General features: G+C 40.6%; 1 protein-coding gene across 2 annotated transcripts in view; it reads left to right on the forward strand.

Annotated features, from left to right (window-relative positions):
* The window catches only part of adcy9a (adenylate cyclase 9a), a 44,367-nt gene that overhangs the window by 5,097 nt on the left and 16,938 nt on the right, over positions 1-22,332 (forward strand). For both annotated transcript variants that reach the window (XM_084930765.1, XM_084930766.1), the window contains exon 2: positions 20,145-20,344. In XM_084930765.1, the coding sequence (XP_084786891.1) occupies positions 20,145-20,344 (200 nt within the window). The remainder of the gene's footprint in view (positions 1-20,144; positions 20,345-22,332) is intronic.

The raw sequence follows: 22,332 nt of genomic DNA on the forward strand, positions 1-22,332 counted from the left end.
TTGGGATTTGTTGTCGCGGTCGGGCAGCAGGAGCTGGAGATAGCGGTTGATAATAGCAGGACTGGCTGGCTTTACTGTTCTGAGGCAGGTATTCTGTTGGATTCCTCTGGATTAAGCAGGTGTTCATCGTAGTGTGACCACCATTTGTAGGAAAAGGAGGTGATAGGTTGGAAAGACTAGACAGACAGCAGAGAAAGGGTTAAAAGTATGGGACGAAATTGAAGCTTTATGCAACCTGTTCTGCATTTACAGGGTTTGGAGTCCATGAGTAAATGATTCATAAAGTTTGCTGAGGGAAAAAATGTATAGGAATTTTTTTGTCCTTGGTGGTTTAGGAATCTCAGCAATTCATACAGTTGTGTGTTCTTAGGAGTGGGATTAGCGGGATTAAAGAGCAGGATATTTTATTTAGTCCAGGTAGCTGCAATAGATTGCTTAGTCATTTATCATGTGAAAAATAAACAGTGATTGTCACAGCCTCCCAAATACCAATGCTTGAGCCTTTTCTCTGCTGGTGGTGGTTTGATTAAGTTAGGACTCTTAAGACAAAACATGACAGACTTCTTTCATAATTTTTGATAATTAAAAAATGATAAATTGTGATAATATGACACATAACCACCGGACATATCTTTTCCTATAGACACACAGAGTGTGTTTCAATAGTCTGCCGAAAGCGGCATCGGTGGAACTAATCTATCCAGCAGGGAATTCCTCGTGGGCCGTCTAATCTTGGGTTGCTTGTGAAAAGAGACTGTCTGTTCTATTGTCAGGCCTTATGTCAGAGCGTATTCACACTTGGCTCTAAATGGTGCCATCACTCTCTATTTCTAGACTGGCGAACAGTGACAACATGAGATATTGACAAGGAGCTTTTGTTGAGGGAGAGAAAAGTGGAGAATGACATCTAGTTTCCTTTTGAAACAGAAACCATTTCCTTCCTTCAGGGAGAGAGATGAGAATAACAGTTTGCTTCTGTTGCATAGAGAAAGAGATGGTTTTTTTTTGTTTGTTTGTTTTTGTTTTTTAAAAGAGCAAAAAACGAGAGCCTAGATCCAGACTGGATTTTTAGAGATTGTGCTGATATGGATAAACTGACAGAAATTGCATTTGTACTTAATCAATATGTAATTTTAAAAAGGGAAATGCGTTAATTAACTTCCCAGCTATGTATTTTACAAACAGCTTAATGAATCATCTGCTCAGCTGTGATGCATACTCTGCTGCCGACAGTGCCAGGTGAAATGCATTTGGAACTACTCAGATTACAGCAATTTTCACGGTTTTCCGGTACATCCGGTTCAGGATCATTTCCACAGTTATCCTTTCTCATGAGTAGCACAGAGCAGGAAGTAGTCTGCTTAAGATGCAGTCACATTAATGCAAACAATCCATGTGGTTTAGGGAGGGAGGGAAGGGAGCTGCCTGGATAAAGCGTGCAGGAAACGCCCACACGCTAGCAGCAAATGTAACAAAATTCACACCTTTGCACATCTTCTGCACTTTTAAATCACTTAGACTTGAGAGCTGGCAAGATGAAGACCAGCTAATCAGGCAACATTTGACATTTCTGTTCTCATCTGCATGTTCAGAGCTGCAGTGCATGTATGATTGCAGAGCAGTGATACTATTTGTAAATTACCCACCAGCATCTTTTTATGCATTTTGTTCTGTGCATCGGTGCACATCGACGTGTTTGTGTTTCAGAGAATCTCAATGTAGAAACTTTTATTGAGAAATATTGTGTGAATATTAGATTGGAGAAAAAGGCAGGTAATGAGAAAGGTAAGAATCGGCAAACTAACCAACTTTTGTAGCTTTTCCCAGTGTTAGTTTTCTCACCTTAAACCAGAGATTTGTAAAGCTGCCAGAATATTGTGGTCTTTAAGACGTCTTTGACTCTGAAGGTAAAGTGTTGCAACTGCTGTAGCCAAATGTTCCCATTTGGACATTTTTCTCAGTTTATTGTGTGGTTATGGCCTCTCTCATCTTCATTCGGTCACTGTCTCCAAGCTAGCTTTTTCTGATATACTGCTTATTGACTTACTGTGAAATGCTAACTGAGCTGTCCCATTTCTCAACGTTCCCTTTGTTATCCATACGCCTCAATTTCAAACACACAACCCTAGTCAGTTATTGGGTTTGAAAATAGGTTACAGAGTAGTTATTAATCCCTGGTACCTTTAATCTCAGACAGTTGCGAAACTGAGATTTTATGATTCACGGTGTCCGTTCTCCTTGTCTGACACCGTCGCTGTTAGCGCGAGTGATTAATTCTGTGCGTTTCTTCGGTGTTCTCTGTCTGTAAGCTGCGTTTCCCCCTCCTCTTCACCCCATGTCGGGGTCTTCTTCCCTTTCATGTAACACATCTCTCCCTCTGCTTTGCCTCATCCTCACTGTGTAACACATTCATTGCCTCAGTCTCCCACCTGTCACCCAGGCCTGTACATGTGGTCCTGTTGTGTAACAGTGCTTTAGTGCTATCTGCTGTCTGTCTTTAGTCACAGCTTTGCTATAGATCCTTCGCTAGGCTGAATGAGCCGGCTCCGGTGTCATGCTTCCATTCATTCTCTCTCACTGAAACACCACTTGCCATTCTCTCCTTTACAAATACACAGCCTGTATCAGAAATGCAGTTTGTGCAATGGATGACGCAGCTGCAAATCACATCTCAGTGCACCATGAGGAATCTGTTTTCTTTACAACTTGCCTTACTTGAAAGAAGAAGAAGAAGTCATAATTTTTTTTTAACTATGTGGTAGTTATAGCAGCGCTTCTTAAGTTACCAGTAATAAAGTTAAATCGCTTTCACGTCCTGCGTCCTGCATCCTGCACTTTGGGTCCAAATCCTCCCTCCAGCTCAGCGGTACATGACAATTTCCATTTACCTTTGCTCATTTGATGCATATCTGTTCACACCCACAACTGAAAAGCTCCAAATCTACAGCCACCTTTTATTAAAGCCCATTAGGCCTGTGTGTGTTGCTGTATTTCTTTCCTGTGCATGTGTGGTTTTTTTCTGCTTGACCCTTTTGATGTTATTGTTCGTGCTGTCAGATTTTACACGCAGTTTATTTCCAGCGAGATGATTTTTGCATTCTCAATTTTCCTGCTTCGCCTCGTATTTAAATCCTGCTTGTGTCACTGATTGCTCTGCTCAAATGCTCGTGTCGCCTCCGTCCTCTCTAATCCAGGCCTGCCATATCTCTTTTAGCTTCAAGCACACAAACACACTCAGATTTCACTGCAGGTGGTGAGGGAAGCACATTTCTGTCGCGTATTCGTGTTTAGCCAGTTTTTATATCCCTGCTTTATCTCTTGCGCTAATGCGCAATGTTTTTCCTTTACAGTACAATATAGCAGCCTGTTATACGTCTGCTAGACTCAAGGTATCGGCCTTGAACTGTTCTCATGGTATCATGGCGTAGCACTAGCGCCTTTTCAGTTTCGATTTGCGTCTAAACGTGGTGCCCGTGTGTACACATATTTGTGTGCTTGCACGTGTATACATGCAAGCTGCATGCATTTGGCTTTTTTCCACACACACTCGCACACATATTTACAAACTGGTCCATCCTACTCTTGCATGGCGTTTCAGTGGAAAGTCCATGCCCTCAGGCTGATTAGTCTTTGCTAAATCAAACATGTCACCTAAATATGCAGTTGCAAACAGCAGATCCTTAGCCGTACCAGAAAAGTACCAGAATACAAACGGCCAGCCCCGTGACACACTAGGGCTGGCCGTTTGTATTCTTTTCTCTATATTTGGCGTCAACCACTGTTTTCTGGAGGTAAAGGTGACTGGCTCATTTTCAGCATTTCTATTAATCTCAGATCTTACACGCTAGCAAAATCATTTACTGTGAAAGCCACCGTGCACGTTCCTCCTATCTGTCTCAACACGATCGGGGTATTCATGGGTCAAGTGACAAAAGAAGTTCCAAACCTCATGCAAATATATTCAAAAGCTGCCCAGACAGTGACTTTCACACTATGTCAAAACAAGCTTTCCTTGGCTCATTAATTGCATGTAATGCATATGAACTCCATTTGAGCTGTTTCAGTTTAAAACCATGGTGTTTTCAAGCCTTACTGGAACACTTGAACAGTGATTTAATTAGTTAGCGTTTTGCCAGTATAAAGAAGTATATTCTGGATTTGCTGATCGTTTAGCTGATCAGTAAAATAACACACAAAAAACCCCAACAACAACCAGCACCGAAACCACCCCTAAACAACATCTTAAATACCACTGAACATTTATCAGGCACGCACGTGTATTGATGAAATGTCTGGTGTGGTAGATAATTAACCATTAAAAACTGCTTTATAAATTGACAGTATGATAAAAGGATCATTGTTGAAACCAGTCTTTGCACAAAAGAACCACGACAGCTGCACACGCCAAAGAGTATTTTATGCTTTCGCTCTGTAGCTGCAGTTTCTCAGCTGTTAATCCTGATTTTTAACAAAATCTGTCAGGAGGAGATGATCAGTAACACAGAGACAGAAACACACAGCAGTGCGCTTGCTGCCACGTTATAATTTGCTCTGCTCTTCAGATCTTCACCCTTCATTGGGAGCTACACCACCGCGCTAGCTAGTCAAACAAAACGTGGGCTTGTGCTTCCGCCTGTGTGTGTTTTACAGTAAAGATAAGAAATGGCTGATCAAAGTCTTTGTGTCTTATGTACACAGAGGTGCTTTTACTGTACACATCAGTTTATCACTCACAGGTGAACTCAGGTTGCCGGGGTGGCTTTAAACATTTAAAACACATTTTTCTGACGGTAAACTCTGTGTTTGTTCATCTCTTTCTCTTAGAAAATCTTTTTTTGTCTCATTTCATCTGCTTTTGCAAGGCTCTCTCATGGTATTGTCACGTGCATCACCTCGAATCTGATCTGTTTGTTTGGAGGAATGCGTTCACTGTAAGGTTCAAAGGTCACTTGAAATCACTTCTCTAGGTGGTCTTCCAAGCGGCTCTGGGTCTTTCGGTATCCACTGCGTATGATAAAAGTGATAAGTACAAAAGTACAGTAACGTTAGAGCTGAAAACAAAGGAAAAACTAGGTCTATATATATTTTAATAAATGTATGGCATATGATTGGGCTTTTATAACCACTTTTACTACTTAATGTTTTTACTCTAGGTGTGACAGACATTGCAGGCAATTAAAGAGGACCAGGGCTTATGCTTATCACTCACTAATCCTGTAAGTCCCATAAAGCGCAGTATGAAACGCTTTGTGGGACTTGATGGTGGTAACATACTAGTAAAAACAGTTCTGATTTAATTCCTCTAGCTTCTTTAAATGTTAATCTACTGAAATCCTTGGCAGCAGCACAATTTCGATACTTATATTATTACTTATAAGATTTGCACATTCGCCTAACAAGAGAAAAGATGCTCTGTTTGATCCTGAGAGGAGCCACAAATCCCTTTGGGGTTATGTGAGGAAGAACATGTGGCATAAAAGTCTGCCAAATCAAATCAGTTACCTGCAGTGGCGACCACATTTATGAAGCAGCTAAAAGTAGCTTCTTCTTGTTATTTGGGACTGTTTGTTAGGTGTGGTGTAGTGTTTGACCACAGGGGGATGTAAGCAGTGAAAAACTTGTAGTTTCTGTATGTAGAGCTCTTGTTTTTTCAGACACAGGCTCCAAAATCACTCTTTTAATTGGAAATATCAAACATTTCACTTATTATATGTTTTTTTCCTTTGAAAAACTTTACAGATTATTTGTTATGTTTTCATTTTAGGAAGTTTACATTGATTTCTGACACGTGTTCTAAACTGCTTAAAAAATAATTTTCCAACTATTTCATCAACTCTTTTGTTTGCTGATTGGCTCTCATGCAGGAGGTCGGTCCCTCCTGGATAATCCAACCTCAAAATAGTCATGTTTTGAGGTTGGACGTCACGTTGGGCCGCACTTTGGTGGTTCGAATCCACCATCAGGCCGGGGCCTTTCTGTGTGCAGTTTGGATGTTCTCCCAGTGGCTGCGTGACTTCTCTCCAGGTAGTACACCTTGTTCCCAAAGTCTAAAGCCATGCCGTGAGTGGGTCAGGTTAATCGGTGACTTTAAATTGGCTGTAAGTGTGAATGCGAGTATGAATGGTTGTCTGTCTCTTTGTATTGGCCATGCAACAGGCTGTCGACCGGTCCAGGGTGTACCCTGCCTCTTGCCCCATGGTAGCTGGGGTAAGCTCAAGCCCGCTGCCAACTTTAATTGTGTAAGCAGAAGAAAATGAATGGATGGATGCATGAAGCTGGACATGACTGTGAGATGTGTATCTGACTGAGAACCTAAAGAAAATATTCATATGGTAGCAACAGTCAGTCACAAAGTAGTGAAGCCCTCCTGTTTTACTGTAACTAGAATCATAAACTGCAAAATGAGATCATACTGTACTGAGGAAGACTCTAAACTTCTAAAATTCATTTTAAAGATGTTTACTGAAATAATAAAGCAATTTTCTCATAGACCTCCGTATAGTCAGGGTTCTTTTTGCAGCCTGTGGTGGCCTTTAAAAAGAATTTGATCTTCTCCATCGGCTTCATTTTTCACACCTGGAGTCAAATATGTACATCCTTGAAATATAGTATGGAAGCAACACTGCAGGCATGGATGGGGAAAAATATGATCCAAGTGAAACTAAGCTGAACGAGTGAGATTTTTGTAGGCGTAGCAAATCAGTTTGTCCTGATAAAGCTGTGTGTGCGTGTTTTAGTTCATATTACTACTTTTTTAAATTTAAAATGATTTTCAGTTGACACCTGATGAAGTTTAGCATAATATAAAGACGTTCAAAGCCGAAAAGCATTACCAGCGTGACGCTGCTCTGCTCTCCAGTCTTGTACATGCACAAATTGCTCAGAAATGACTTGCAAAATGGTCTCCTGCAGTATTATATTAAGTACATCCTAATTCCATTACCATTAATGCTCTGTGTGTCCCAGAGAGAGAAATGATGTTGTAGATCTGATAGTAAATCATAATGTAACTCTGACTGTCAGGAGCTAATGAACCAGCAGAATATAATAGGAGCAGGACCTTTCTACAGATGGTCTTCTTTGTCTCGATTCTAACAGAAACACAGTTTCCCTTCCTTCTAACGTCTGAATGACCTGTAATGACGCTCTGTTATCCTCTGCATCTGTTTCTTTAAATAGATCTGTAGTAACAGTTAGTTTTCCCTCACCCAGGCAGCTGTCTAATCACCTTGCTGTTATTCAAACAACCGGCTTATTTCACTAGAAGTTTGTCATTTCCATTGCCCAAGAATGACATGACTCAAATGTGTATGTGTGTGTGTTCAGTGTTGATAAGCGTGCCCGGCCCCGTCCTAGTCTGATTGCAGATGTATAGCAAACACAAACATGCATTTGTACATGTACATGTACTTAAATTAAATTATGAAGTCAACCTGTATTAGAAGTAAATAAATCTAATTCTGACTCGAACCATTATAACCCAACAACGAGATGTTTGAAAGTAGCCAAAACTGCCTCCACTCTGTGTTTTAAAAATCAAACTGGTCCTCAAGAAGACTACACACACAGACACACACAACTACATTTAATATATAACTAGTCTTTTCTACGATCTACACCTTACTCCGGAGTCACCTGCATAGCTCTGTCCATCGTGAGTCCATCATGTATTTGTGTGTTTGCACATGCTCGTGTTCATATTTGAGCTTCAGTGAGCTCCACTCCACCTAACAGCGTTGGCACACGTTGCGCTGTCTTTACATTTGGTGTATGTTTGCCTGCGTTTAGCGCATATCCAGAAGTCTTCAGCATGATCACATGAAGCCATGTGACGGTGCTAGAATATGACTTGTTGATTGTTTTTTTTTTGTTTTTTTTACTTCATGCAAAGGTGTCACCCTTTGTGTGAAGTATAAAGGGTGACATATAGTGAAATAGCTAGCACAGCTTAAAGTGGAGACTAAAAATGTCAACATTAGGTAGAGATTGATAAAGCTGGCTTGTATAAACACAAAAATCATGTGAAAACACAATAAAAATCCCGCTCTTTATCAGTCCCGGTGTTTGGGGACGAAATTCCGATGAATTCGTTCAGAGGCACACAAGAAATGTGGGAGGACTCGGAGAGTAGATGATAACATTTATTATGGTCTGTGACCGGGTTTAAGCCATTGATATCATGGTTATGTGGTAAGATGCAGTTCGTGCCATCAGACCCTGAGAGTTTTTTCCTTGTCATGGTCATCCCTTTCACCATCGAATGGTAGATTGCCATAATAATTCACTTTCTGGGGGCAAAGGCCTACCTGACACTCCTGCCTCGCTGTTACTAATTGACCAGCTCAAAGAGATTTTATGACTGGTAGAATTGCAAAAATTGAACGTGTGCACGTTGGCGCGTGGCTCAAGGTTGGGCCATGGACATCTGCGGACTTTCATTTAGGGTTTGCACACGACACAATAATATGTCTAATTTACCTGCTAGTTATTCTGCTCTTTATGTCTGTTTGTGTAATCTGACAGCTGTTTAAAATTCCACATTCGTAGCAGCTGCGCGTGTCAGTTTGGCAGCATCGTGGTTTGCCTCTACTGCCCTGTGAGTGTGTGTGTGTGTCTGTGTGTGTGTGCCGGCTATGGTTTGCTGGAGTGGTGCTGTGTTAAACGGCTGTTCTGAATAATAGATACGGAGCGCAGCCCCTAGCCTGTTAAAAAATCCATGAGCTTCCGTTGCACTGGTTTATAAAAGCCGAAGTGCTTGGAGAAAAAGAGTTTATAGCCTGTGAGGGGAACAGGCAGAATAAGATTTGGGCAGTCACATCCCAGATATGTCAAGGCATGAGCAAAGAATGGAAGACAAACACTTTGCTCAAATGTTTGACTGGCACATTGTACTGCAAGGTTTTGTGTAGATGTGTATTTTTTTCCTTTTTAAGTGTGTAAAATGTTCTTTTTAAATATCACAGCTGCAATGGAAAAAGACAGGGAGGCATTACATTCTGGCTTTTACAGTTTTCTGTTTTAATTGAATGAATTCAAAGAAGTTTTGGATTTGACATATTAGGACCGCTGTGTTTTACTTTCCACTGTATGCTACATACATCGTGTTCCCTATGTATGCAATGAGTCATTTGAACGATCACATATTATGAGATGTTGTGACAGACACATCATTCATTCGTTTAAAAAACAAAAATAGCAAACACCCCTGGATGCAGACCCACTAACTCAGTTAAAAATAGCAAATGAGTTGTTTAAGGTTAGGCTACAAACAAAAGCATCTATAAGCTTGAGTCTGACATTGCCGCGCTATAAAGCCACTGGGATGAGTCGCTGTTACTCAATGTTTTCAATGTTGTAATTAGTGAAAATAAAGTAATTTTTAACAACAAAAACTGATTTTTTTGTGCCTGGGTTTTGTATGTTTCTGATGGCATGTGGGTCAAAATGACCTGCAAGCATAATTATAGAAACACGGTGCAAGCACTCCACAACACAGTATCCACAGTCAGAATAATTTCACTGAGTAAAAGAAAGGAAAACTCGCATTACTAGTTACAGTTAAGTTAAAAAAAAATGGCAATCTGTAGAGGATTTCCAAAGGGGGGTTATCTGTTCAACAAAGGATCTGATTTGCTGGGTGTGGCGACTTTTCGCTAACCTGCCAAGTTCAGTCAGTAATTTCCTTTGTTTCCCAACATGCCCTTTGGTCACATAGGAGACGTGACTGCAGGTGTGAGACCTTGAGAATTAGCATATCCAATTATGGAGAAGCGAGAAGTGCATACATACACATAAGTTACATAAGTTATGAGTTACTGAGTGTTTTCTTAAAACACTTGTTTGTTGTACCCAAAATAGCCAGTGGTTCATAGAAAGATGGGCCTAGCTTCTAACCCAGCCATGGCCTTTCTGTATGGAGTTCACATGTCATCCTTGTTTACAGCTTTGCTCAGGTTTCTCCTGCCATTTAAAAACACGTTCATGCCACGTATAACGGTGCCGGACACTCCCACAAAGGAGATTCTCAGTTTTCAGAGTTTCGCTTTCTGGTTACCTTCACAAAGGAGGTTCTGTTTTTGCATGCATGTCTTTCTGTCTGTAAACAAGAGATCTCGAAAAGCTTTGAATGAAATCTGATGAAACTTTTTATGAATATAGAGTGGAGTCATGTTAACAACCCCTTCATTTCTGCTTATATCCACCAAGGCCTTTAGGGTAAACCTAATGATTTATTGGTAGAAAATGGATTAAAAATCATTATAACTTAGAAACTATGAATTTTACAAGTGTGGTGTGTGTTGTCAACTATATAGAAAGTACCATATAAAGATGTAAAATATCATGTCACATTTGACCTCTGACCTTTCCTTTAGTGTCAATAGATATATATGAATGTCAAAGTGATAATAATGTTATATAAGGAACAATGAAATGAATGCTACAGATGTATTAAATGCACATAAATCATGAAAAAAACGATTATCTATTGTTTTTATTGAGCCAATAACAAAAGCCTACAAATATGTTTAAAAAGAACAAAGAAGACAAATTGATTGTACACAAAATACAATTCTTTTTCCTTAGAAGTAAATACTGCCCAGACAGTGAGCTGTTTTAGTGGAGGTTTGCCACTGAACAACAACATGGCAGAAGTTCTTTTTCCAAATATCTTTTTAATAGCCTTCAAAAACCTGTATCAGTAAAATCATACTATAATAGAAATGCAAAGTGGCGTCCCTTGGTGGTCTGTGGAAAGAGAGAGTTGTGTGACATCAGTGGAAAGAGAAAAAGAGGGAGGGGAAAAAGAAGAGAGGGAGCATATTTTGTGGTTATGACCTTTTCCCAAGGATTTCCCACAAACTAGCTTTGGGCAGCAAGGAGGTGTGTATGTGTCTTAGTGACTGTGTGACTGGACATTGTGAATCTATGGCAGATAGCAGAATGATTCACTCTGTGCAACAGTTGTTCTCTGTAGTGTTGCAAATCAAGTTCATTTGCACAAGAAGCAGATAAGATCTCATGGAGACAATAAATATCTCTCACCGCACTGCATGTGTTTTGCATTAGGTTTAACCACCACACTATGGAGTCAAGATTAGTATGTGCCCATCCGTGTGCGCATGCATTAAAAAAACACACACAAAAAAGTGATGCATCAGTCGTCATCAGCTCTCCCGAGCAAGACCAAGGTTGGTCATTTCTTCCTCAAGGACTTTCCTCTGCCGCTGAACAGCAACCTCCCCGGGCGAAACTCAAGAGACTCTGCGAAGTGAGACACTTAAATGCCTTTTAACAGCTGTGTGTGCGTGATTGTATGTTTATCAGAGTGACGCAGTGGCAGTTGGAGTGCGTCACTTTTCCTGTCAACCCACTGTACTGCATGCCGCGCACTCACACACTTGTAGGACCTCCTGATTGTGGCGCAAACAAACTGCGGGTGATGAAAATGCTAATATGTTTTCTTAAAACACGATGTTAATAGGAAATTCCCATGACCCCAACCTTAATCCGTTAATGCCAACTCCAAAATATGTATATGAAAAAACAAAGTCAACATTTTGTGTTGTTTGTCAGACTTTTACAACTTTTCCTGATTAGACCAATTTAGAAAAATGCGAACAAACCCTTGGGCGATGGGACCAAGGTCTCGTGTTTGACCAAAACCAGAGAAGAAACCCACCAGGGTCCCTATAGACGCTTTATGAAATCCCAGCAATGACATTTAAAAGATCAAGGAGGTGGTGCAAAGGAAAAGAAATGGATGAAGTAGAGGGAGAGAGTGAGGAACTCCCTGGACTAAAATGATGGCACAAAAGAGGGAAGGGAGGAGGGATAGAGGGATGGATGAGAGGGAGGAATGGGAGGGTATTTGAAGGAGGATCGTGTGAGAGCCTCATCCCTCGGTTCCATCAGCGTGTCCAAATATGGAGGCTTCTGCTATTGTCGAGCCCTGTTCTCAAGACCCGCCACGGACCAGGAAGAAAACTGGAGGATAGGAAAGGGAAGGGCTGGAGAGGGGAAGAGTGAGCGGTGGGAGAAAGTTGAAGGCAGACAGCTGAAAAAAAAGGGAAAGAACAAGACAGCAGAGACGAGGCAGATCAACTATAAAAATAGGTAGCGAGAGGTGCTGCGAGATGTAAGGGCTGGCAAGACAAAGGAGAAGAAGTTGAAAGTGAACGTGAATAAAATTGGACAGTTGGAAGGATAAATCTATGAAAGGGGGAAACAAGTTTAAATCTGTTTTTAGCTCTGGATTTGTTTATTTCTGATTGTTCAAGCAGCAAGATGAAAGAATGAGAAAACAAAGAACGATGGAAGTTCTTTAATTAGTCTGCTGAAGTGTCTCCATCCCTCTTTTGTATTCACATACGTTCACTTCTCTGTGTGTGGGACCAGAGGGGAGTCAGCGACCTTTGGGTCACTGTTTTGATCATGTGGTTGGAAGTTGCCATAAAGTCAAAGGTCATTTGTCAGGAAGTAGTGAGTTGGGAATGAGCCATCTCTCTGGGGATGGTCTGAAATGTCAGATGTAGTTTTAAAACATTTGCCCAGACATTTGTCTCGATATGCTTGTTGCACACTTGTACACATTTTTTGGAGCAAGTCTGTCTCGATTCATGTTTACGTTTGTGCTTATGAATTGTAGAACTACCTTTCAGGAGTTTATGTTTATATGTACTAAGGGTGCGTATCAATGCAAAGCTGCAAAATCATTCAGCCTGTATGTACGAGCAAATCCTTGTGCTGTATGACATCGGAAAGTGAAAAAGGCCATCACAATTTATCAAAGCTTTAGAAATTATCTGAAATTCATTTATATTAAAGATAAAGTAAGTCATTTTTAATATTATTTAATTAAAAAAAGAATGTTACACTCATAAATATCTATTGATTATTAAATCTAGCAACAAATTGATGAATGCATCATTATAAAGTTTGATTTAATCTATTAAATATGCAAAGGAGCAGCTGCTGGTTTTTTGGAAGTCGCCATGTTGGTCTCCACTTTGAAAATAGTGGCCGAAACTGATTTCACCGTCCTGAATGATCGCATTTTATGTATGCGGCTCGAGACCAGCCACGTAAAATAATTTAAAGATCTCAGATATCTCTAGCTAACCATTTCACATTTGTACATGTGTATTATCTCTTTTGAATTACGTCTTTCTCATCTTCCTCTTCCATTCCTGTCCCCTCTCCTTCCTTCCACATCATCCTCTTCCTCCTCACCTCAACACTCATCTCCTGAATTGAAGTCAAGGCTCTAACAAGCAAAAATTTGCACAAATAAGCTTATTTATTGGCCCAATCACTTAGTGTCAGATGATTATACATCTGACCCTCCTGTCACCAGCTTGTCAGGTACTGTTAGGCCAAAGCAGCAACTTTTACCGACACAAAAGTTCAGGAGATCTTCAACAAATCACCTTAGTAGGATTGTGCACTTGAATTGGTTGGGGTAAGAAGACAGTAGTCACTTGACTGCAATCTGACATCTAGCAGTGGTATTTTACACACTGTATCTTTAAAATTAGGCTCTAAAATATTTGTATTTATATTCCATATAATTATTTGTCATTTAAATTGTTAAATTAAATACACTGTGCATCACATCATAGGAGAATTCCCCTGGGATAAGCATTGGTTCCTGATCCAGGTGTTTTCAAAGAAGGACTAAATTCCTGGGGAATTTGCCATTTTTCCAAGTACTACTAACTGCTCAGGGAGTAGTACTTCTGGAGTACGTCAAAGAAATCTCTTCTCTTCAAAGGTATACTACAGGACTTTATAAACACAAAATTCAAACTATTGAGCATCCGCCATTGTAACAGTATATATAGTGTAAATAATGAAAAAGTGCAGTAGGTGCTCTTTAATGTTGATAGAGTAATGTGTTTGTATGTGTGTCAGTGTCAGGGAGTTGGGAGTCTGTTTTCTGGAGAGTAATTTTCTGCATGTGCGTGTGTGTGTTTGTGTAGCATGTGTGTGTTTGTGTAGCATGTGTGTGTTTGTGTAGGTGAGTATGTGTAGCCATGATGTGTATGGGCTTCAAGTGTGCATGTGGAATGTGACGACTCAGCTTGACTTCCTCTCCATTCATCTTCGTGTCCACTGATTGATTAATTGATTCATGCCTGTGTGGATCTGCTCTCGTAAAACCAGCCGTGCACGTGTGTTAAGAAGTCGGGAGATGGTTTCTAATGTATGAGACTATAAAGGAAAAGAGCAATCATACCGCATTGCACTACCTTCGATGAGTCATACGCTTAGAAAATGGTACTTTTGTGTGTGCATGTTAGTTTGATTCATCCACTTTATGTGTCTCCCACATGGAGATGCTGCATATTTCCTGAAAACGGTATACGCTAAGGAGGTAAGATATGCAAAAAAAATAAAGTTGTTTTTGTTTTTGGTTATTATAATTGTTATGAGTGTTGACATTAAGTGTCATCTAGTCAGTCGTGTCATTTTTAAGTTAAAGTTGCGTGTTAATACAGCTGTAAAACTAAGAAACTTGTCATAAACAAGGCATAGCAGATAGCAAACTGAAAGTAGCTGTTGCTTTATGTGTCAACACTACCGTCATATGTGGTTAGTTTTGACATTGCGTGTTGCAAATATTTTCCTTGACCACACTGGTACATTTCGGCCTTCTCATTAGGATGTCCATTCATTCTTAAATCATTTTAGGGTCCAAACAGAAGCCACAAGGAGCTTAAGAGACACGTTATACTGTTACAAAACATAATTTAATTCATAAAGAAGCTAGTCCAGCTAATACAGGAGGAGATAACATCGGAGCTGCTAATGTAAAATCTCATTTGCTGTGTTGTGATTTATTTATTTATTTGTGTTTTTCCATTGTAATTGTGTGTTAGTTTATGATTTAACAGTCTTTAGCAGGCTTTAACCTCAATAAGTGGGTTCAATGTGTGTTAAGGTCATCTAATGCAGATCTATTAAATAAAAAAAACAAACATTATGAAACGATGCATGGACAGATTGTGAAAGGATGAATAATAATAAAGTAATAATTATTGAAAACCACAGTTCGGTTTGTGTCTTTTTTTAACCACAGGCCTGAACATTTGATCGCAATTAGAACATGAAGCGAAAACAAACTAGACTATTCTGATGTATTCCCAATGTATTTACCAGTTCTGTTACCTGAATGATCTGAAAACATTGCAACACAGCTTCACATGGCTATCACGGAAGATGTAATCACGACGAGCTCTGAGTCGTTGCATCTCTGATGTGTGCGCGCGTTTCTCTGTGCGTTTGTCCGTGCTTCAATAAATTGGAAGTTAGTGCAGAAAACAACAACAACTGGGTTTTATCCTACATGCAGTGCCAGCACGTCTTATCTTATCTGGCTCTATTTTCTGTTGCAGCAATGCACGCACAGAGTTTAAAATGTTTGTTATGAAAATTATTGACGATGGCTTAGTGTCACGGTTTGCCAGGGCAAGCCGTGGGGGATGTTGGAGAAAGGACCCAAACGCTGGACTTAGTGCAATGAACAGTGCGTTCATTTAAAGTGGGGGTAAATGTACACCACGCAATAAGTCTCCAGAGTGCTCCCTCAACTCCTGTGTTGTGCCTTCTCCCAAGTGCTGGTATTCCGTGCTCTCTGCTCCTGTGCCTACGCACACCCCGTGCGTCCTGCAGTCCCGTGTTCCGCTCTCATGGAGTCTAACTCAACAATCCTGCGCCGGAGGAAGCTCCATCGCTCTGTTAAGTAGCTCCCCCGACGAGCCTGATCAGAAGCAGGTGTGTGGGAACCTAGGCGTGACCAGCAGCTGGCAGGGCCACGCCCCTCAGGCCTGCAGGTGGCTGTCCTTCATCCTCCAGCCACACACACGTACACACACCAGCATGGAACACGAGAGCACAGTGCAGCAAACATACATCCAATAATAATAATAATAATAATAATAATAATAATAATAATAACAATAATAATAATAATAATAATAATAAAGGTCCACACTGTTCACGGACCCCGAGTCCCCGGAACTGGATCTGTGACACTTAGTCTGGAAAAATGATATGCGAAAGGAGACTAAAGAGGAAGAAACTTTAAGATATCCTGCCACGTAATTTAGGTTGGTCAGGTTCTTAACTCTGATAGATGTCTAGGTATATGGCTAAGTGTTTACAGCATGAGCATTGTGGTGTTTTTGTATGTGTGGTTGTAGTATGTGTAGCTGTCCCCAGCTGAACCCTATCTGCTCCAGGCAGCTGGTCTGAATAAATCAATAAAGCCCGTTGAGCTGCATTGAGGCTTAGAGTACTGGTGTCAGTTTCTCCCAGAGTGCTGCCTTTACAGAGCCTGTAGAAGATCAATAGACAGACACGTAGTAGTGTGCTGCCCTTACAAAGCAGTAGATACTCATACCTTTGAATCCATTCGCACAACTATCAACCTGCTGTGCACTTTACTGCTGGAAAACTTCATCTTTTCACTGTCTGTTATGTCAAGCATTTAACTGCCTCAAGGTTTGTTTTAGACTTTCAAGCACGCTGTTGACAACGTTTGAAATCTGAAATGGAAGAAGGCAAGGAATGCGGATTATGCCAGGCATTGTGAGGCTCAGTGGCCTTCAAAATACTCTAGGTCGATTTCACCATCTTTACAATCTGTGTGCCGCTTGCTAGTGCCTGTTTTTGGGTTGTCCGTATCTTTGTCTGTAGCATGTCAGCATTTTTGTTATGAAGAAGGCATGTCGGAGTAAGAAGGAAATTCACAAAATAGATGTTTGTCTATCTAAACTCTTTAAATTAACCAGTTATTAACACTGGTGCAGTTCCTATTAATACAAGTCAAAATGTCTCCTACTTATAGATGCAGATGGAACACAAATTTTCAAAGTTTCCACCGAGACCACTCTTGTTTACCGGTTATGTAATCAGATTTACTGACTGGTTTCTCTGCCAATTCAGTACAGTTGGAGTTTTCTTGGTGTCAGACTGATGCATCTTAAGGAATTTCTTGGCTTCTCATCTATGAAAAATGAAAGTGTGTTACTAAGCTTGTGGGCCAACTGCCTCCAGAAGAGCTTTTAGCCTCATTGACATAGATTCTGGGCACAGGTGATGAATGATATGTTTCCAAAAGACATTCCCTCATTTGGTGTTTTGACGCAAAGAGTGCTTTCTAGTATTGCAGTCAAAAATCTTCTTTAGTTGAGGTCAGGTTGCGAAATGTTGATTGCGCAGTGCAAAGCATTTAATTCACATAATTTTAATCCACGAAACCATCAGTCATTGTGTTTCTTAATATTTTTTCCATTATTTTGTTCCGATTTAGGCTCGTTGTCTAAATGATCCATTTAAAACAATTACTTGGATATATTTCCTGATAATCTGCTGTAGTGACGTGGGATGTGAAGTCCCACGTCACTGTTGTACAAATTATTCATTCATAAAGTAACACAGATTCTTGTAGTTGAGTAGCACAGGGTGAGGACACTGACTGGTTCAAGGGCCCAAAATAAAGCACAGGACACTCGAATGGTTAAATTAGTTTAACAGAATGATTTTTATGGTGATAAGAAGCTTAATAACAAGTTTTAGTGAAACTGCAACTCACATCTGTTGGTTCGAATCTCTAAATAGAGAATTTTTGCATCTTACAGTGGATTAAATCCCTATAAAGCTATTATACATCTAATAATAAAATTAGTTCAGCCAATACCGTTATCAGTTGGAAGTTTTCTTAGACTTTTATTGAAAGCAACAGGTTAGAAAAAGAAATTGATACCTAGGTATTAGTGTCAGTTGTACCAATACAGTATCTGTTACGGCCCCAGCTGGGCCTGCTGTGATTTTGACTCTGCGTGGGTGTGTCCACCGTCTCTCCCGCCTTAGGTGCCATGCTTTTGTGCAGCTGACACTACTCAGAAATTAGGCCAGAGTACTTAAGGCCAGAGAAAGGCGAGCTCTAGTACCAGAGAGTTTGTGCAGCTTGTGAACTGTGTGTGTGCGGCTTTTGTTTGCTGGCCAACTTCTGGGTTTCCTTTTTTTCTTAAGAGTACTGGCTATCAGCTTGTCCGTCTCTTTCATTTTAATTATTTATAAATAAAAAAACTTTAATAATTTAGCTTTACTTTACACCATCCCTTGGACTTTTTAGAGGAACGTAAAAATTTCGTATCCACATTTCGCTCCATTAGACTAATTTAATAAAAGTACAAAAACTGGAGAGAGTAGAAGAGTTAACTCCCTGCAGGAGGATTGAAAGAGATGGAAATGTGTGTGTGTGTGTGTGTGTGTGTGTTTGATAATCTTCTGTAGCACACAGACCAACTTACAAACACTCCCACTCAGCATCAGACTGACGCACAAGCTTTCACATATAAACTGGATGCTCATCAGTCACACGTATCAGACTGACACATGGTTACATATCTTCCTCTTTTTTCAGTTAAATGAAAACAGTACATTGGCATGCAGACAGATCACGAGGAATTTCATAGAACGAGCACTCAGATCTTTATTTCAGAACTCTTGAATTATGCTTTCATTCCTCCCAAGTAGAGTAATTGACTGTACAATAGAGTATCTGTCAGAAATGTGATTTCTTAGGGCTGTACAGATTCTCCAGATCCACAGCTTGGTTCGTAGCTCAATTTTTAGGCCAGAATTACAGTTCATACCTCAGTTTTGTTTGTTTTGTTTTTTCAAGAACAAAACAGAAAAAAATCTAACATTTATTTTTATGACAGGGATTCATTACTTCATTACTGTGATGTATCCAGTTCAGTCTTCACCTGAAATGATTTTTGGAAACATTAAACATTAAATTTTTACTACATGTGTATGAAGCATGGAAGCATGTGTTTGCACATAGCATATGCATGAAGCTGCAGGGATCACAGAACCCCTGAAAAGGTCTCATACATAGCTGAGCTAGGCATGCGCTGATAATAATGTGTATTTGTCCTAAGAGCTCTTATCTTGCATACCTGGAATAGCACTTATGTAGAATAAATGATAGTCTATTGAAAACACATCTATTTGCAGGCCACCAAGTTCAATTTTACTAGTAAATAGTTCACATTGCAATGATAGTAACTTCATCAGTCACTGTAACCCGTTAGATGCTCTTCCAGTCACCCCCCCCTTGCTAATATGGTTAGCGTCTTTAGCTGTTTGAACAATGAGGCCAGCTAGCCAGGTTACTGTATGTTTGGACATGCTGATAGTAGCTGGCTATGGGCCATCTCTCTAATCCACTGTTTGTATATTTCCTTGTTGGCTCTTCAGCGGGGTGAATAGGCCTGAGCCGTGGGCTGATATGCAAACACAGTTTGTGAAACACCCAATATTGCATTACCATTGGCTTGTCAGCATTTGTGTAAATCCACTAAGCAGTGATCATGTGTGCTTGAAGAGTGTGTGTCTACACCTAGCCATGATTTTTACAAGTATAAAATTTCCTCCTCAAATGCCATTAATGGCTAACGGTCAGCGTTGTGCTGATCTGGGAAGGGAGGGTGTGTCCTTAGCGCTTCCTTGTTGTATCCACACACCTAAAACAGCTACAAATGACTTTTTTCTGTCCTTTCATTATTAAATTAGTTTATTGACAAATCAGTTACAGACCTGACTGAATCATCAGATTTTTGGTTACATCTAACAGTGGTTAACATTTAAAACCCAGGTGGATCATCTCAGTACATACCACCATAAAAATGACTTATGTCAGCAGTTCATGTTCATATTCCTGAACATGACCATCTGTTTGTTCATAATGGCGAAAGAAATTTGTCCAGAGTCCATATTTTCAACATAATCCAGTCCATTTTTATCAGCGACATGTGCAGTGGTGCCTCTCAGGGAAATAGACCCTAATTTAAAAGTTACTACACCATTTTAGTTGATTTTTTTTATGTAAGTAAGAAAATTTGCTTTCTTTGGGAATTCAGAGGCACATGATGACTGGTCTTTACAAATTCTCGAGTAATAATTTAGCAATTGCAAACCACTGCTGTTAAGATTGTGTTAAGTGACACCGCTTTGAAGAAATTATCATCAGTTGTGCTCTGCAATTCACTTCTTTTTAATCTCACTCAACCAGTAAAGTGAAAGTTATGCTACACTCCTCTAAACTGCATTGCTTTTTGTTCTCTTGTTAGAACTGAAAACCTACCTGATATCAGGGAGGAAGCCGGATCATGATGTGCAGTGTGGCTGTTCTCAGATGGCACTGCCAGGTGAGGATTTTGAAGGAGTCAGCCGCTCCTCCTGTCCTCCGACCCACACACCAGACCTCATCCCTGGAGGGGCGAAAGCCGCTGAGCCTCTGCTGCCACACCAACCACCTGACCGGATTGGGGTAAGAGGAAAACCACATATGAGGAACTCAAACTGGCATTGATGCTTGTTGTCCTTCTGATGAATGCCTCACTTAAAGCAGTGGCTCTTATACTTGTCATATCAAGAAATGGAGAATACTTCTCACTCTGCATTGTTTTAATCAGGCATTAACAATAAAAAGGATTCCCTTGGTCATATTCTTTTTTTTCCAGCTCTGTGCCCCAGCAGTCAGAACCACTTGTCTATAGTAACATACAAAACTGAAGTACAGGGTGGGCCATTTATATGGATACACCGCAATAACATGGGAATGGTTGGTGGCACATTAGTATATGTGAGGGGGCAAACTCCTCAAGATGGGTGGTGACCATGGTGGCCATTTAGAAGTCGGCCATCTTGGATACAACTTTTGTTTTTTCAATAGGAAGAGGGCCATGTGACACATCAAACTTATTGGTAATGTCACAAGAAAAACAATGGGGTCAGATCGGGAGACCTTGGGGGCCATTCAACTGGCCCACGAAGACCAATCCACTTTCCAGGAAACTGTTCATCTAGGAATGCTCGGACCTGGCACCCATAATGTGGTGGTGCACCATCTTGCTGGAAAAACTCAGGGAACGTGCCAGCTTCAGCGCATAAAGAGGGAAACACATCATCATGTAGCAATTTCAAATATCCAGTGGCCTTGAGGTTTCCATTGATGAAGAATGGACCCAGTATCGTTGTACCCCATATACCACACCAAACCATCACTTTTGTTGTTCCAACAGTCTTGGAGGGATCCATCCAATGTGGGTTAGTGTCAGACCAATAGCAGTGGTTTTGTTTGTTAACTTCACCATTCACATAAAAGTTTGCCTCATCACTGAACAAAATCTTCTGCATGAACTGAGGGTCCTGTTCCAATTTTTGTTTTGCCCATTCTGCAAATTCTGTGCGCCGATCTGGGTCATCCTCGTTGAGATGCTGCAGTAGCTGGAGTTTGTAAGGGTGCCATTTGTGAGTAGCTAATATCCGCCGAAGGGATGTTCGACTAATGCCACTCTCCAGTGACATCCCATATGGAAAAGATATATATAAATCTTGTAAAGTTTGTATCTGTCTTGTGTGAAACTTGTATGAAAAGCATATAAGAGTGATTTCAATGCTGCATACAATACAGCATTGAAATTTGCTGCAATGACCTGGTTACTGCGTTCACCAGATATCAACACAATTTCGATCCGCTCCTCACGTGTTAACCTCTTCGACATGTCAATGGCTGTGAACAAAGAGAAACTTGTAAATAACTCATGAAAGAATAAAGTTACGTTGAAACCAAGCACACCATTGTTTTTCTTGTGACATTACCAATAAGTTTGATGTGTCACATGGCCCTCTTCCTATTGAAAAAAAAAAAGTTGTATCCAAGATGGCCGACTTCTAAATGGCCACCATGGTCACCGCCCATCTTGAGGAGTTTGCCCCCTCACATATACTAATGTGCCACAAACAGGACTTTAATATCACCAACCATTCCCATGTTATTACGGTGTATCCATATAAATGGCCCCCCCTGTACTTTTGGTGCATAATGTTGCTATCAACACCCCGCAGCATGAAAAAATAGTTCTTGTAACCTATTGTCAAGCTTTTCTAGTGCTTCTCTATCATTATTGAGCCAGTCAGTGATGAAGGGAAGCTCATTTTGAACTGGGGCAATTGTAGCTCAAGAGTTGGGAGTTCGCCTTGTAATCAGAAGGTTGCTGGTTCAAGCCCCGGCTTGGACAGTCTTGGTCATTGTGTCCTTGGGCAAGACACTTCACCCGTTGCCTACTGGTAGTGGTCAGAGGGCCCGGTGGCGCCAGTGTCCGGCAGCCTCTCCTCTGTCAGTGCGCCCAAGGGTGGCTGTGGCTACAATGTAGCTTGCCATCACCAGTGTGTGAATGACTGGATGTGTAAAGCGCTTTGGGGTCCTTAGGGACTAGTAAAGCGCTATACAAATACAGGCCATTTGCCATTGTG

Source organism: Perissodus microlepis, chromosome 6, assembly GCF_051167445.1.
Source record: "Perissodus microlepis isolate ML-2025 ecotype Zambia chromosome 6, ASM5116744v1, whole genome shotgun sequence".
Lineage (NCBI taxonomy): Eukaryota > Metazoa > Chordata > Actinopteri > Cichliformes > Cichlidae > Perissodus > Perissodus microlepis.